The 18,313-nt window shown below is 40.1% G+C and overlaps 1 protein-coding gene across 2 annotated transcripts in view; it reads right to left on the bottom strand.

Annotated features, from left to right (window-relative positions):
* Positions 1 to 18,313, bottom strand: part of unkl (unk like zinc finger) — a 96,862-nt gene that overhangs the window by 7,070 nt on the left and 71,479 nt on the right. For both annotated transcript variants that reach the window (XM_052022275.1, XM_052022276.1), the window contains 4 exons: positions 7,085 to 7,177; positions 5,293 to 5,511; positions 1,781 to 1,983; positions 765 to 1,022 (listed from right to left, as the gene is read on the bottom strand). In XM_052022275.1, coding sequence (XP_051878235.1) covers positions 765 to 1,022; positions 1,781 to 1,983; positions 5,293 to 5,511; positions 7,085 to 7,177 — 773 coding nt within the window. The remainder of the gene's footprint in view (positions 1 to 764; positions 1,023 to 1,780; positions 1,984 to 5,292; positions 5,512 to 7,084; positions 7,178 to 18,313) is intronic.

Raw genomic sequence — 18,313 nt, 5'->3', positions numbered from 1 at the left:
GCCAAGTTTATAACATTCTGTATACAATTTTCATTTAAAACTCGTAGAAGTTACACAAAAGCTTTAGTTCACCATGCATTCAAGACCACTGTTGGTGCAATAAATATTCTAGTTTATTACAAACTCAGTATCTGTTAGTCCCATTCCTCCACCGTCAAGCAAAATATCACAGCCCTACTATTTATGGAACCTGCTGGCTGAAGGTCTGGTCATATAACACAGCTGGTTGCCAGTTCATGGTACTTAAAATAAAATGCTTCTGTTCTTCAGGTTCATTCCCTGGGCACAAGGGTAGAGGTAAGTAACTAATTTCCCAGGTTTTGTGCTACAGCAGAATACAATCACTCAAGTTGCCCTCTGAGGGTGCCAACTCTCACTGTGATGTAGTCCTTAATACACTGTGATGTAGCCCTTTAGTTCTTTGCTGCCAAAGTTGCATTACTTGTGCAAGTACTATTCAGTCCAGGACAAAATTTCTCACACACACAATTTCAACAACTGGATAGCAGTGAGGAGAGCTCTATCCCAGCAGTGATAGGGTGAACTGAAATCAGCCAATTTGTCCCAGATCAGCAATGAAACCGATGGCTTCCTGCTATGTAAAGGATCAGTCATACAGTGGGTAATGCATTCTCACTTAGATAAATAGTGCAACAGGAGGTTTCAAAATAGGGTGGAGAGTGGAAGAGAACAGTTGTTTTCTTTTAAAAATATATATACATTATGCCTCTATTTTCTACATGCTAACACAAGTTCCAACTCACCCCATCTACAAGGTCCAAATCTGCACGCAATTGGCTTTGTATAGAATGAAGCTTTGGTAAAGGAAGCTTGTCTATATCCCCATAGTTTCTAAGAAGGGGAAAGTTTGGAGAACGACATAAAGCATCAAAATCCTCCTGAAGCTTTTTTAGCTGTTTATCTACTTCTTCCTTCTGTTGTATTACTACTTGCCGGTCGGTATCAGCCACTTTTGCCCTTTCTTTGGCCTCCTGAGCTTCCTTTTGCCATGCGTCACATGCCTGATAACAGAAGCAATGTCATAAAACAAGCAAGGAAGAAAGACACACTACTCTTATGGACTTTAGTTCATTCTCGAAAGTAAACTTGGAGCTTATGATAACTGCATTTTTGAGAAATGCTGCATTCAAAACCAAATACTAATTCATGATCTTCCCATTCAATCTGGGATTGAAGAAGCAACATTGCACTAATAAAATTATTGGCTGATGCAAATCAACAACAATATAAAGATCTCAGTGAGACACTTGGAGATACACTAAAGTGAAGTCTGTTTCTGTTGTGATGGCACCATCCGTAAGAGTGGTTCAGTTCTGAATGTAGTCATTCGGTTACATGATTTGCTACAATGGATACCAAACAGCAGTTTATTACATGTAGTTGGTTTCATGTAATAGCAACAGTACATATTGAAAATAAACTCGTGATCAGCAACTTAACAGATAAACTAGAATGAAAAGACATTATGATTCACATAAAGCCCATGCAAGCCTCTCAGAAGTATGAACCATCCCACCACTGGTAGGATTTCTACATTCTCTTACCAACTTTCTGGAAAATCATACACATCTATTACTAAGTGTACAACCTCAGACCCTTCTCTTGATTAATGCTGCTCCAATTCCTTTGTAAGTGTATCAAACGATCCATATTTTCTAGTAATTTGTAGCATATATCCACTATCTGGTGGGAGGGATAGCACTAAAGAACTTGCCCCAAAGATTTTTTAAAGTTGCATGTCTACCTCCTTCACACCCACCTGCTTCACTTGTTGCCAAGAGTCTTCCCACTGTTTGATCTTCCGTTTTGCCTCCTCAAGTTCTCTCCGCACTCTGGTGAGCTCACTGTTGTTAGAGCCAGCAGTAGTGGTTGTGGCACTACTACTGAATACAGGGGATGGACTGGGAGAGAAGTTACCACTAACAAAGTGATCCCAGATGCTTCCAGAAACACCATTCAAACCTAATGGAAGGAAAACAGATTTCAAAGTGCACAATTCAATGGGGAAGTAGGGCAAAAAAAAATGACATGCAGGTTCTGATACTGGTGCCTCATCATCCAAAAAACCTCGCTTTGAAGGCAAAACAGAATGGCAGTGGCAGCTTCCAGCACTCATTCTCTACATTGTTCTGGATATTTATTTAGCTAACTTCCCTAATTTCTTTCTATTCAAGGCATTATGCTTCTTTATCCTATTAACGTCCCAATCCAGTGCAATGCCCTCTTCACCCCCCATCCAGAACTGTGCCCTTAATTCATGCTCCTTCATCCAGTTTTGTGCCTCTGTTCTCTCTTGACCCAGTGCCATATGACTCGAGTACTTCTTCTCGATACTAGCCAAATTTGAGAGAAAGTTTCCACCAATAAACTAAGTTGGCAGGAGAACAGGTACCAGTATGCAGATGGAAGTGAGGAACATGTGACACAAGGGAGTGGAAGTGGCAGCTGGCACGACAGTAGGAAGTAGAGCATCTCAGGTCAGGGCAAATGAAGTGACGCTATGAGAATGACAACCATGGGTTTAGAAAGCATGTATAAATGCACAAAATGTGATGAATAAGGTTGGTGAGCTGCAGGCACAAATAGAGATGTGGGAAATGTGATGTTGCAACAATAATTGACACATGGCTTCAAAACAAAAAGAGTAGAATTGGACATTTTATAATTCTGGATACAAGATGTGCAGAAAAGCAGGCAGGATAGCAGAGTTAAAGATGAGTTAAGGAGGAGGACAATATCAAGCTATTGGGGTTATTCTGTAGACACCAAATGGTGAGGGTGGGCTGAAGGAAATCTCCAGACCAATTAGAGGCGTGTGCATGTTGCAAACCTTCAATTACCACATTAGAATAAAGGAGGAGAATTTCGGAAATCTGTTCAGAAGAACTTCCTTGATCAGTGCATTTTTGATCCAATGAGGAAGAATGCATTGATGGATCTATTTCTAGGGAATGAGGTGAGCCAAGTGGATCATGCGACTGTGGAGAATATCAAAGATATGGATTATTCCTTCCCCCTCTCCATTACCAACCTAAAGGCAGAACTTAAGTGGAAGAGGTCTAACCAACTGAATGAGGGGAAACTGGGCAGAGTGAAGTGGCAGATAAAACTGTAATGGAACAATGGAGACCTTTAAAGAGATGTTTCAAGAAGAGGTTACTTTACATTCCACAAAGGTAGGGGAACCAAAGCCAGAGCTCCCTGGATGACAAAAGGAGGCAGAAAATAAGAGAATAAAACAGAAAAAAAGTGTATGATACATATCAGATGAAGAATTCAAGTGAGAACGGGGCTGAATACAGCAAGCTGAGAGAGGGGGTAAAAAGAAAAATAAGGGCATTTGGAGGACATGGTAAAAGAATGTCAGTTAACGCAAAAAGAAACAAGTATTCTATAGGCACATGAATGTTATGCAGATGAGAGATATGGACCAAGGAGGAAATTTACATCTTGGTGGAGATGGCAAAGGGGAAGAGAATATCAGTGTCAGAGCATTGAGAGGGTTTCAAGGCAGAAATTCAAGGGTTTCAGTGCTAGCACGTTCCCACAAAGAAAAAGGTTGGACTTCTAAATCTGGTGCCCCTGGATGACAAGGTTCACATAGAACATACTGATTAGGAGCATTAGTAAAGCAATTGGCCCCTTGAGTCTGCTCAGCTAATCAATAAGATGAGAGCTGATCTGACAATAACCTCAACTATACATTCCTGCCAATCCCTGATAACCTTACCCCTTCTTGGTTATCAAGAATCTATCTACCTCTCCCTAAAAGTACTCAGAGACTCTGCTTCCACCATCATTTGAGGAAGAGTTCTAAAGACTCTCAAACCTTAGAAGAAAAATGTGGTAAATCTGTCTTCAATGGAGGACCTCTTATTTTTGAATAGCAACCTCAAGTTCTAAATTCTCCCATAAGAGGGAACATCCTCTCCACATAGATCCTTCATGGTGTTACAATTTTCCCTAATGGTCAAACCCTCCAAAGATACAGGGAGGTGTCAGAAGACTGAAGAATAACAAGTGAAATTTTAAGAAGAATGAAGTGAACATTGCAACAGAAAGACACGAGAGATAATGTAGACGAAAAGGCACAGATTTAAAAGGTATGCAGGAACACAGGACCCAAATCCTTGAAGGTGGAAGGTCACACTGAGAGAGGGGTTGGTAAAGAACATGTGGTCTTGGAGGAGAAACAAAAAAGTGCTGGAAACGCATAGGTCAGACAGCATTTGTGGAAAGAGAAACAGTTATTGTTACAGCTCAAGAGCCTTCATCAGAACTACAGTTAACTGTTTTTCTTTCCACAGATGCTGCCTGAACTGAGAGTTTTTGATATTTTCTGTTTTTATGTCCGACTTCCAGCACTTAGAGATTTATTTTATTTTCACTTCACATGGAATTCATAAAGAGGCATAGAGCAGGAAGGCATGTTGGACCTGCATAAAAAAAAGTTAGTCCACAAATGGAGTACTGTATACAATTCTTGTCACCACACTTAAGGAAGCACGTGCAGGTCCAAAGAGATACAGAAGAGATGTACTAGAGTGGCTACAGAAAGGAAGATTTCAACTACAAGATTAGACTGAAGAAACTGGGATCCTACTGGAGTGAAGTTTAAGAGGAACTTTGATAAGATGGAGAAAAGCATGAACTTCAAAAGGGTAAACAGAGAGAAGCTATACCAATCAGATATTTCAGGAAGCAGGTGACATCAATTCAAAGCGATGGGCTAGACACCATTAAGGATACAAGGAATTTTTCTTTAAAATACACTAGAGTGTGATTATGATTTGAAGCTCACTACCTGCAAGGATGGTGGAAACAGAGGCAATCAAGATTTTCAAAGAGAATCACATAGGGATCAGAGGGAAAATATTTTTCAGGTCTATGAGAAAAGAGTAGGGTAACGAGACTGAATAAATTGTTCATGAGAAGATAAGGACATATTGGGTCAAATGACCAGCAGTACTGAAGGAAAACTTTTGTGATTTTACACATCATTCATGATAACACAGAAATGATGACACTACAAGTACCCAAAACCTAAATGCATGTGGATCTGTGAGAGGATACCATGGTTTGCTCCTTACAACTGTTCAGCACACTACACAAGGAAGCATTACTTAATAACCCACAAGATAATGAATAAAACAGAACGATTACTGCAAATGCAAGATCTATTGTCAATTCATTGATAGATTTCTAAAAGTTTAATTTAAAATTATTGTCAAAATGCATAATAGAAATCTGGGAAAGGCAAGAACAACTTACCCAAGGAACTGTGAGAAGAAGCTGAAGTACCCAGGAGAGTATGCTCAGATTTTGATTGCTGCTGAGACTGCTGCTGTGGAGCCATGCTGGATGAAAGAAAAGACTGGGAAAGGGAACCAAGTGGAGAGGCAGATAAGGAGGAAGAAGAATGCAAAGATGAAGAACGAGCAAGAGATCCAGGAATATTTACAGGAGCCGAACTGCCCAATAGTCTCTGACCTGTGAATGCAAAGTAAACGAGTATTAAAAATTATGTCAGAAGATACAATCCATTACAAAAGTTTATACTCCTAATGGGCATTTTAATTGATACTGGAGCATAAGCAGCTCAGTGTTCAGTTGGGACTTGGAGTAGCAAAGCAGTCATGTTCACGTGCTCCAAGTCAAATCTGTCCAAGTGTCAACAGGTTAGAGCTTACTGTAGGAAAGAAATCTGGAGCTGAGGGGAAGAGCGGGGAAAGGAAAAAGGAACACCTGTAAATACACACATTAATTAAAGAGAAAAGCTCTTTGATTTCACAATTTGCCTAAAGACTTTAGGTTCAAGACCCACACCTGAAATTTAAGCACATAATTCAAAGTGAGAGTGCATCACAATACAACAAAACTCTGATAATTTGGCATGCTTGGGACTTTGGTGGTGCCAGGCTTGTGCATTTTCTAAACTATTGGGTGTTATTCCAACTAATACTCCAAAGTGTCTAATTCACTTTAAGATGTTACAAAGTACTGTAGCATAATAAGTTTTCCAGCAAACCGAGTAAGTTTCAAGAGATGTCAGGAACTGGGGTCTTAGGATGTCAGAGGAAAGACAAGACCAGAGCTGCAGTGTCAGAGGGAGCACAGGAATTGGGATCTGGTGATCAAAGGGAGCAAATAAATTGGATATGTCAAACACTGTGTGGATACCAGAGCCTCAGTGCGCCAGAGGAAGTATGGGAATGTTGTGTCTCTGATGCTATGTGCCTGTGATGCTGCTGCAAGTAAGTTCTTCATTGCACCTGTGCGTACATGCACTTGAGCATATGACAATAAACTTGACTTTGACTTTTGAATCAGCATGATGCTGAACAATCGGATAATGGATTATCAGAGTTTAATTGCACTGCAGAGATCAGTACCACTGCAGTTTGCAACTTGTTCAGATTTTCCTTGCATTTTCCAACAAGAGTTCAAAAGTAATTTAATAGTAGAAAAACATTTTACAACAGAGTATGAAAAGGTGTTTTTATAAATATTTTACTAAAAGCCCTTTGGTTAGAATTGGCCTATTTAAGTCTCCCTGAGCTTAACAGGTGATAGTCTAGGTGCTGTCAATTAATCGCTGCATTCTGGGGAAAGGCTGGAGAAAAAGAAAAATCATACTGAGTCTAAGCTGCCAAAATGGTTCAAGATGGAACATTTGAGTGAAGATAAAAAGGTCACTGATTTATATACTGTTTTAAGCCATGGTAATAATTGTGTGACTCTGGATGTTGTATTTTTCTATGGAGATTTGCTTCCATTAAGCAAGTGTGCAATAAAGTACCAAATTTTGTAAAGAAAAATAAAATACCCTTGCTACAAGACCAAGGTAAGTGGTGAGCTACTAGGAAACAAAATTCTCAGCACCTCAGTAATCAGTCAAGTAACTTGCAAAGTGACATTTCCTACATTCAGCAGAGCCAAGTAAAGAAAGATTAGCTGGTCACATGAAACCAAAGCTCAGCACTAACATCAAGAGGAGAACATTGGAGAAGGCAAGAATGAGATTACAATATGCCGGGAAACAAAATTACTTTCTGATGATTACCTTTTAATCCTATGTCACCAGTATCTTGATCCTCTAATTCTTTATCAAGAGATGCAACATTTACGTCACCAAAATGAAGATCTAAAGCAGAACCTAAGGTGGGAAAAGAAATTTGATTAATCAGTCAAATTAGATTCACACAGAGGCTCAAATAAATTTGGGAACATTGGGCCCCTCATTCTATATCTTGTCCCATGTAGATCTGCCACAAGAGAAGTTGCCAATCTCAGTCTGCCATCATGGAGAAACAGTAAGTGAAAAGTTAGTGAATAGTTTTACAGGATACCACTGGTACTAGCAAGCAATTTTTGTACAAGTTCTGCTGCCAGGGCATTGATTGGAAAATGAGGAACTTCAAGTATGAGGTAAAACTTCAAACTGAAAGTAATGTTTAAAGAAGATCAACAGTAAAGAGCTATGGAAAATAGGTCAGGTTACCATTACGGCAGCATCACCATTGCATCTTAGAACTGACTGCAGAATTCTAGTTCACATGGAATACAAGACTGGGAAAAAAAAACGCAGTGCTGACACTGTTTAAGTACACAATTTTCAGAGGTCTGATAGTATAATTAAATGCAGAAAATAATACTTTAATTTGGAAGTTGCATACTGCAGTTGATAGTTTCATATGTACTGTAAACAGAAATGATTAGCAAATTTTCCTGGGAATGAAAAGGAAGGTACAACAAATAAAATTGAATAACAGACTCCTGTAATATTCTAATTCTAGTATTGCGAGACATATTGACCAGAAATTTCCAGTCCTAGTCTGTGCAGATCTCACGCAAGACAGGAAGGACTGATAGAATTGGCCTCAGTGCCGAGCAAAAGCGAGAGCAAATCAGTTCCAGATCAGTAACTAATGACCACTATCTGCATAAGTCAGAAAATACAGGCTATAGCTCAGGAAAGCAGGGGAGGGAATCAGAGGGCATCACAGTAGCAATTGCCTCAATGTTCCAACAGCCCAGGTTCAATCCTCCATATAGGTTTCCTATCATGTCCCAAAGATGTGTGGGTTGGTAGGTTAATGACTATTGTAAGTTACCCCTAGTGTTTGGGGGGGGTTGGTGGAAATATGGGGAGAATAAAATGGGATTAGGGTAAATGCTTGATGGTCAGTGGGCCAAAGAAACCTGCTTCAATGACTATGACACTCAACCTACCAATCAAATCAAATAAATAGAATATTTTCTTTCACAACAAATTTCACAGACTTCCATTTTTGTTGCCAAGTTGCTCATTCTGCTCCTCTTAAGATGGCACCGTTGCCAGGATACAATTTTGTTAATAGCCTGGGATTTTACCCTTATTCACAAGTGACCTCGATAACATGGCTTAATCTTCATTCAACAACCACCTACATCCATTTACAGTAGTAAGTAGTATACAGCAAATTAGTCCTCCCTAACCACAGGTACCGGGCCAATTGCATGAGCTCACAATCTTTCTTGTTGAGACAAACGAATACAGAATAGGTCAAGGAACAAAACCAGCAACTTCATTTGTTTTCAAATTCACCTTTGGAATCTGGATGTCACTGGCAACGCCAGCATTTATTTCCCAATCATAATTGCCCTTGAAAGGTAGTGGTGAACTGCCTTCTTAACTGAGTTGTTTGTAGTTCATTTCAGAGGGCATTCAAGAGTCAACCAAGTGGAGTGGGTCTGGACTGACACATTACCCATCTTGCCAGATGGGCAAGGATGGCTGATTTCTTCCATGAAGCACGTCAATGAAGCAGATAGGTTTTCTTTTAAAATGACAATCCTGTCGTTTTCATGGTCTCCATTACTAAGACTAGATGGTATTTCTTTTCCCTGCACAAATTCCAGATTAGTTCAGAGTTGATTAGGAGGCAGGGTAAATGAGAATGGGGTGGGTGGTGACATGAGATACAGTAATTGCACTAAATTAAAGATAAACCTGTTTAAGGAAGTTCAGAATCAAAAGTTAAAGGAATCCTTAATTGCACAAGGGACTTTCACTGATTACCAACAAAAAAAATAGCTTTCAACAGCATCAAATTATAGCTTCTTAGTCTGCCGCACACCAATGATGCAGATTAAAAAATCAAAGCAACTGCTATCAAAGTACACAGCTGATAATCATCATGGTCCCTTACCAGCTTTTTAAATAAACAGGCAATACACCAAGTCAATTAGTGCAATATAAATACATGAGTAGAGGTACAATCAAGGTCCCAGTTACTGTTAAATGTGCCATTTATAACTAAAAAAAAACAAGATCAAGAACACAGTCCTTAATGTTACAGGAGAATTGATGCTCATTCAGTCCATTAAGTTAAATTGGAGTACTATAGTAAAATATTTTGGACAGAACCTTTTGTTCTCAAGTACTTTTGAGTAACCAGGGGCTGTTCAATATCAAATTTAATTTACTATTTCCACTGTTGTCTTGAGGTGTCATTGGAGTATGTTTGCAAAGGTGATGTCCACCTTCTCACTACCTCACCTATAGCCTCAGTATTTATTCAGATGGCTCAACAGTGAGTGCTGCAGCCCAACCAATTACTGCAGATTTTACCCCCATTTTACATACACCTCAAGTGCAGTCTCCTGATGTATGCCTTACACTGGGCTTTCCTCTTCCCCAAATTACCAACCACAAAAGGCCTGATGTATCAGCCCAAACATTACTGACGTATTAGCCAACTCGGTGAGTTGTCAGTACAAAGCTGTTGATACCATAATAAAACATACTTTTAGGTTTAATATGAAATTTTACATATACAAGACCCTTCACATTATTACATCTTGTTTGACAAACTGAATCAATACTTTAAAGGCTACACAGAATATGTGGGCTTGATTACAGAGTTCAAAACCTAATCCACATATTAAAGAACAGGTTACATCCCTTTCTCAATCAAACACTTGCGCCCTGATCTGTTCAAGCACTGATGATGCCACTACCTAACAAAGCAAGACATTCAAACAGAATTACACTCATCTTCCTTATTGTGAATTTTCTTAAAACATCCGTAAAACTCAAGAGAAAATCCTACCCATCAACACAATAGATTATAATGGAATATGACTGTAACTGAGAGCTTAGCAGTAACAGGACATTGCAGGAACTTATGAATTCTCATAGTAAATGTGTCCTCACCTTGGCGGAGTAAGCTGTTCAGGACTCGTGCTGGCCTTCTGACTGCTGAGTCACTCTGCACCAGCCTCTGTTCCACACCCATTTCCAGTCAGACACACCCCTCCCTCTTCACAAACTGACTAATCAAAGCAATTTGCATCACGTGTTCTCTGCAGCCTAACAGCATTCAGAGCAACCCGACACCTCTGAGAAGGAAGCTGGCTGTATTAGTGACAACTTCATTTAACACTGTAATCACCAAGCCTGCTCTTAAATGCAACATCTATTGAGCAGTTTGTGAATAGACAAATTCAGTGGATTAGTCTGAATAGGTCTGTACTCCTATTAAAAACCCAACAAACTAATTCAACTAATAAATACAACTAATTAATTAGAACAGTTGGCCGAGTAGACAGTGTGTTGCAGTTGCAATATGCGGGAACTGGTGGACCCCATTGTGGTAAACAGTAATCATATGTGCAGCAAGTGTTGGCTACTTGAGGAACTTCAGCTCAGGGCTGGTGACCAAGAGTTCAATTTCAAACACCGTGACACATCAGAGAGGGGGAGAGTTACCTGGACATGGTATTTCAGGAGGCAGTCGCACCTCTTAGATTAACTACCTCTAAATTGGTGAACGGTAAGGGACAAGATGGTGTGACTGCAGAGACGCAGGTAGAGGTTCTGAAGCTCAGCCCTTCTCATCGTCTAACAGGTTCTAGCTCCCTATATGGACCAGGGTGGGGACTGCAGGGAGGATGTGCAAACTGTCCATAGCATTGTGGTGCAGGGAGCCATTCAAGTGGGGGAAGACAGAAATGTAGTAGTCATAGGGGAAAGCAGTTAGGGGAATAGACACTGTTCTCTACAGCAAAGAGTGTCCTGAAGGCTGTGTTGTTTGTCTGGTTCTAGGGCTAAGGACAACTCCTCTGAACTTGAGAAAACTTGGAATGGGAGGGGGAGGATCCAGTCCATGGTAATTGCAGGTACTAACGACATAGCTAGATGAGGAAGGAGGTTCAATTGAAAGATTATGAGAAGCTCGAGGCAAAACTGAAAAACAGAACCACTCTGGTGATAATCTCTGGACTATTATCTGAGCCACATGCCAACTAGCAAAGGGTAAACAGGATTAGGAGGAGTAAATGCCAGTGCTCAAAGCATGGTGTGGGAGAAATAGGTTCTGATTCATAGCACACTGGCACCTGTAGAAGGGAAGGAGACAGCTGTCCCATTGGGATGGGGTCCACCTGAACTGTGCTGGGGTCCACCTGAACTGTGCTGGGACCAGTGTCACGGCAAATTGCTTAACTAGCATTGCAGGTAGGGCTTTAAACTTAGTAGGGAGGGCTCCCAGAACAGAAGGTGTAATAAATCTCGTGAAATCAGGAGGAATTGAAAGCAATGGCAAGGGATAGTGATGGGGAAACTGAGAGTCATAGTGTGATAGGCCAGGGCAGAGGATGTAAATGAGTTGATACTCATGTTTGGTTGCAGGGTGACCAGGACTAGGTGCTCAATATTCCAGTTTATACACTTTCCAAAGGAACAGGCCAAAGGATAAAGGAGGTGGGGTTGTGTTGTTAATCAAGGAAGGCACCAGAGCAATAGCAAGTCATGATAATAACGGCAGTGAATAGCAGTGTGGAATCAGTTTGGGTTGAAATCATGAACAGCAGGGACAAGCAAGCATGGTGGGAGTGGTCTACAGATCCCAAAAATGTGACCTCTCAAGAGGTCACAGCATAAATGGGGAAATATCAAGGGCATGTCTGAAAGGCCCTACAATTATCATGGGAGACTTTAATCTCCATATTGATTAGATGAACCAAACTGGCAAGGTATCATAGAAGAATTTATGGAACGCATCAGGGGTTGCATTTTAGAGCAGCACATTGCAGAGCTTACCTAGGAATTAACTATTGTACATTTGGTCCTGTGTAATGAGGAAGGATTAATAAGAGATCTTGTGGTTAAAGATCCTCTAGGGGGTAATGACCACAATATGATAGAATTCCAAATTCAGTCTGAGGTTGAACACCATAGGTTCATAACCAGTGTCTTCAATCTAAATAACGGCAATTATATTGGTACGAGAGAGAGGAGTTGTTTGCCAAGTCCACCTTGGACAAGCAAAGAGACAGGTCAGTAGAGGAACAGTGGCAGATATTCAAACACCTGGTCTATAATGCTCAGCAAGAGTTTATCCCAATCAAAAAATCCATGCGGAAGAGGCACAATCCGTGGCTAACAAAGGAAGTAAAGGATAATGTTAAGTTGAAAACTAAGTTATACAAACTGGTGAGGGCTAGTGGTAGACCAGAAGACTGGGAAGTTTTTAGTATCCAGCAGAAGACCAAAAAGCTTATATGAAAGGGGAAATGAAGTCCCCTTTCATATAAGCTTTTTGGTCTTCTGCTGGATACTAAAAACTTCCCAGTCTTCTGGTCTACCACTAGCCCTCACCAGTTTGTATAACTTAGTTTTCAACTTAACATTATCCTTTACTTCCTTTGTTAGCCACGGATTGTGCCTCTCCGCATGGATTTTTTGATTGGGATAAACTCTTGCCTGAGCATTACAGACATAGTAATAGGAAGAGGGCAGCTAAGGTCAGGTAAATGTGGAGCCTTTAGAGAATGAGGTTGGTGAATTCATAACAAACAAGGAAATGAAAGATACGTTGAATAATCTTTTGAATCAGTCTTCACTGCGGAAAACATTGCTAATATCCACAAAATTTCAGACAGGCCAATTTCAAATAACATGGTAGGAGGGATAAAGTATTGGAGAAACTCAGGGGACTAAAGGCTGATGCCACTAGGACCCAATGGACTGCACAGTAGGCTTTTAAAAGGAAGTAGCTGCAGAGATGGTAGACCCATTGGGTTGAAATTTTTCATAACTCGCTAAACAAGTTACCAGAAGATTGGAAGCCAATTTGCCTCCCTTGCTCAAAAAAAAGGAAGAAGGCAGGGAACTACAGACCAGTTAGTATAATAGCTATTATTGGCAAGACGCTAGAGTCAATAATTAAAGAGGTGATAGCTAATCATTTAGGAAAGCCAAATATAATTATATATTAGATGGCAGGACAGGCTTGAAGGGCCTCACGGCCTGCTACTGCTCCTATTTTGTGTTCTTATATTTGCTTCTTTCAGAACGATAGACAAAAACAAATAAATGGATCTTATTGCCTAACAAATCCCAGATAAGAATTTCACAGAATGTTTTTCTTTCAAAAAAAAAGAGAATATGGCCATTCAGCTCATCCCACTTTTTCCTGCTGTTTCAAAGAGCTGACTAGACATTCTTCTTTTCTAACACAAATAAAATCTAATGAATCCAGGGTAGGGTGGGTGGATGAGATGGGGGTAGAGATCAGGAAGAATAAAGGAAACCTGAACCAGACTGCCTGGTTTACATGCCTGCCAACACCAAGAAATGATATGTAGGAAGGCATATATGGTGATTATTTTCCTAAAAAGTGGAAATGTACCAACACTTGCTTTAAAGCCAAACAAATTTTACTACTGTGCAATTCTCCTCTCAGCCTAGGCTCTGCCAACATTTCATTGAAGCACATATAGAAGGGAACCAAAGATTTTCTGGAAAATTTAAAGTTTTGAATAAATTGGATGTTTAATTCCATGTATCCAACCTGCTCTTGTAGCCATGGTTGCTAATGCAAATTGCTGGGGGAAATCAGAAAAGTAATGTCATTTGAACAATTATTGGAGATGGCCTTTGGCTGGCACTTAAGTGGCATGCAAGTTAGATCACTTGACAGCCCATGCTTCCAGGTAGTCCATGACTGTATACAGGAAAAAGCTGCTTCATTAACTGAAGAACTGCAATGGAACCAATCATTGTACAATTAGCAAACATCCCCCACCAATGAAATTATGATGGAAGGAAGGTTGCTGATAGAGCAGCAGGAGATGGCTGGTTGCAAGACACTGCTTTGAGGAACTCCCACTGTGATATCAGGGGAATGAAATGATTGACAGGCAATATACACATTTTCTTTTGTGCAAAATAAAATTCCAGCCAGTGGGGGGCTTTCCCACCACTTTAGTTTTACCATTCTTGGTTAATTACTGCTCTGATGTGAGGGATGATCACTCTCTCTCAACATATGGAATTCAGCAACTTGGTATGGACCAAGGCTCAAGAACAGGACAGTTTTGGAGAACCCAAACTAAATACAAGGAGAAAAGTTAATGATGGAAAAAAAATGTACATCCTGCTAGCACTGTTGACCACACCTTCATCCCTTGACTGATGAATGACATACATGGGTTGGGAGTGGAAGGAATTAACCAAAATGAAATTATAAATGGGAAGTTTTATAACTTCTTTAGTAGAAGCCAAATTGAATCACAGCTAGTCCTGGAGCATTCTTTGCTGTATCTAGTGCTCTCAGCAACTTGTTGAGGTGTTGTGGAATGGATCAAGCCACAGAAATGATCAAATCTGTAACTACACTGTCAAGCCCCTTAAAATTTCTGTATGCTTCTCTAAAAGTACTTCTGAAATCAGGAGTTCTATATAGGCCCTGTCCATTTAATCTCTCCTCAAATGAGAAACCAACCATCCATGAAATCAATCTGGTGAACCTTCACTGGCCTCCCTCTATCCCTGGGTAGGAATACCAGAGCTATACACAATAATTCAGATGCGGTCTTACCAATGTTCTCTATAATTGGAGCAATATCTCTTGCAATAAAGGCCAGCATAAAATTTGCTTTTCTAACTGCTTGTTGAACCTGCACATCAACTCTAGCGATTCATGTACAGAACTTCCCTTTAAGCCCCAATATCTTTATGCCATTATTTCTTCTACCAGAATGGACAACCCCTCATTTTTCACAACTTCCATTTCCTTGCCCAATCATTTATCCTGATTATATCTCTCTGCATTCTCCTCTCAGCCCACAATGCCACCTACTTTTGTATAATCAGCAAATTTGGATACTGTATATTACAATTGATTCCCTCATCAAAATCATCGACAGAGACTGTGAACAGCTGGGGCTTCAGCACCAACCCTCGCACAGCTTCAATGGTCACAGCCTCCTAACCCGAAAATGACTCATTTATTCCCGTCTGCTAACCAATTTTCAATCCACACCAGTACATTACCCCAATATCATATGATCTAATTTAGTTTAATAAATCTTTTGTATAGCACCTTTTCCAAGAGATTCTGAAAATCCAAATACACATCAACAAGTAAGCTGTTAGTTATTTCTATTATAAACATCCTCAAACAGATTTGTCAAATGTTGTTTTCCTTTCATAAATCCAGTGACTCTGCTCAATCCTATTATTGTTCTCCCTGCATTGTTACCACTCCCTTCATAATGAATTCTAGCACTTTCCCTTCTATTCATGAAAGGTTAACTGGCCTACAGTTCCCCATTTTCTCTCTCCCATCTTTCTGAAATATTGGAAGGTAGGAAATGTAACCCCACTTTGTTGGGATGGTTCCAAAACCTATGGTATTTTGGAAGTTGATTATCAGTGCATCAACCATCTCCTGAGCCACCTCCTACAAAACCTTGGGACATTGGTCGTCAAGTTTTGGGGATTTACTACGTTTCTGCCCCACCAACTTCTTATGGACTTTTTTTTGGACTAATAATAAATAATTTGTACTTTCATTTGTTCTAAACTTGTAGTCTTCCACCATTTGTGAAGGTTTTTAGTCTTCTCCTCAAGAAGACAAAATATTCAATTTCTCTGGCATTCTAGATTCATTTACTTGGTTAAATACACGTTCCCTTGCTGGTGTTGGGGGATTTGAACGCACATCTTTAGACCAATGGTCCACAACTTTGAATCACTAGCCTAAAGTAACATATGCTGCCAATAGAGTTCCACAGCCAATTGAGCACCCATGTATGTTATTCAACTAGTAAGCTAGACAATGAATGTGAACGTTCTAGATTGGGGTGGAGGAAGATAAAAAAACAAAATCTCAGTTGTGCTGAAGATACTAGCAATCAGGAGAAGGACTGCCAGTTCATTTCCCTTCCCCACCACAGATTAGAGGCCTTAGATAGAGATCCCATATGGTACTTTAAAAGGTACATAAATGGAAACTTTTATATTGCATAACAGCTGAGTCATTTCCAAACAGAACCCTTCAGTCCCAAAACTAATTTCTGCAACATCTATGTGAAATCTGTACACCTGGTACACTTAATTCTCTTCAATCTCAAAGTAATTGCAGATAATCGGTCAATTCAATTTAATCTCTACACAGAATACAATCAAACAATCGAGAAACATTTGGCACACATACCCAGGAATGAACACTTTTCAGAGCCTTGTAAATCTCCTCATATTGAACAGCTTACAAACTAATCCACAATCACATAAGAAACTCCGAGACAACATTACGATGAAAGTAACTAACTGGTATAAAAAATTTCTGATTTCCTAAAGTTCTTGGTGTTATTTCTTTGAATACTAAAGTTATCCAAGGCCGTACTTCACATCCAGAAACACCACTAGCTCAATTGCTTCTGTGCTAATAAGTTTCACTACTAAAAGCCAAAAAAGTAATTTTCTCATTGCAATCAGAAACTACTTCTCATCATCTCTTTAGCTCATTTCACTGCTTCATGCCCAAGGCTGGCAGCCTCTACTAATTCTTCTTCAAACAGCTCCAAATGCCATTGGTGGGCAGATCTTTAAATTTTCAATCAGTATGTTTTCAATTCACAGAATTCATCCAAGAAATCAATGAAAAGATGCAAAATATTCAATACAGAGAAGTGTGAGATGATGCATTTTGGAAAGTCTAACCAGCATATGAATGGTAGGGCACTAGGAACTGTAATGGAACAGAGGGACCATGGAGTACAAGTGCATAACTTGTTGAAAGCAGCGTCACAGGTAGACAGGGTGATGAAAAGGGTGTTTAGCACGCGGCTTTCATCAGTCAGGGAATATAGGAGTTGGAACACTTTATTGCAGTTGTACAAGTCGTTGGTGAGGCCGCACTTGGGAGTACTGTGCACAGCTTTGGTCGCACTATTATAGAACATGTGGTTAAACTGGAAAGAGTGCAGAAAATATTTATGAGGATGTTGCCAGGACTTGAGGACCCAGGTTATAGGGAGAGGTTGGCCAGGCTAGGTCTTTATTCCTTGGAATGTAGGAGAATGAGGGGCGATCTTATAGAAATGTTTAAAATTATGAGAGGCATAGATAAGGTGGATGGTAACTGCCTCTTCCCCAGGGTAGGGGAGTTCAAAACTAGGGGGCACAGATTTAAAAGGGACCCGAGGAGCAACTTTTTCATGCAGAGGATGGTGAGCACATGGAATGAGCTGCCAGAGGAAGTGGTTGAGGCAGGTACAATAGTATCATTTAAGCACCACCTGGATAGGTACATGGAGGGGCAGGGCTGGGAGGGATGTGGGCTGAACACAGAAAATTGGGACTAGCTGGGTGGGCACCATGGTTGGTATGGACTCATTGGGGCAAAGGGCCTGTATCCACACTGTATTGCTCAATGGCTCTATTAAATTCTTCAGACGTCCTCCCTACAGCCCCCCTCATTGAAAGCACTAACTCACATACAGACAGTTCCCAGCAGTGATTTGCATCTAATACAGGAATCATTTTGATGTTAGACTTCTTAAGATAACTTTGATTTTGATCTCTTAAACTTAGAAACATTTTAGTGGGAGAATATTGATTACAGTTTGGAAGGAATAGTGAAGGAGAAAGCACCAAAGTCAAAAGCTGCCTCTGTGTTTAACATCCAGTCACAGCACTTCCAGCACAGGCACTAGGATCATTAGCTATTGATGCAAAAGCCAAAAGTTGCACCTTTCTGTTAAGTCATTACATGCAAGTCTTCAAAGTTGGAATCTTTCTGGTGTGGAACAGCACACTCACTGACCCACTAAAGGAATCAAATTAAAAATATATTGCAAACTAAAGGGTTGACCCATGGTGTTGACCCATGCTTTGTTGCTGCAGAACAGTGAACCTTGAAAACCCAATTCAATTCAAGCTGTCAAGGTAAGTACAAGGAAAACAGTGATTAGAATAAAAGTTCCCTGGTAGCAAGACTTTTGGTTTCCATTCAACTTC

The sequence above is a fragment of the Pristis pectinata genome, chromosome 8, assembly GCF_009764475.1.
Source record: "Pristis pectinata isolate sPriPec2 chromosome 8, sPriPec2.1.pri, whole genome shotgun sequence".
Classification (NCBI taxonomy): Eukaryota; Metazoa; Chordata; class Chondrichthyes; order Rhinopristiformes; family Pristidae; genus Pristis; species Pristis pectinata.
Note: the sequence above shows the minus strand (reverse complement) of the source record. Positions and strands in the feature narration are given on the sequence as shown.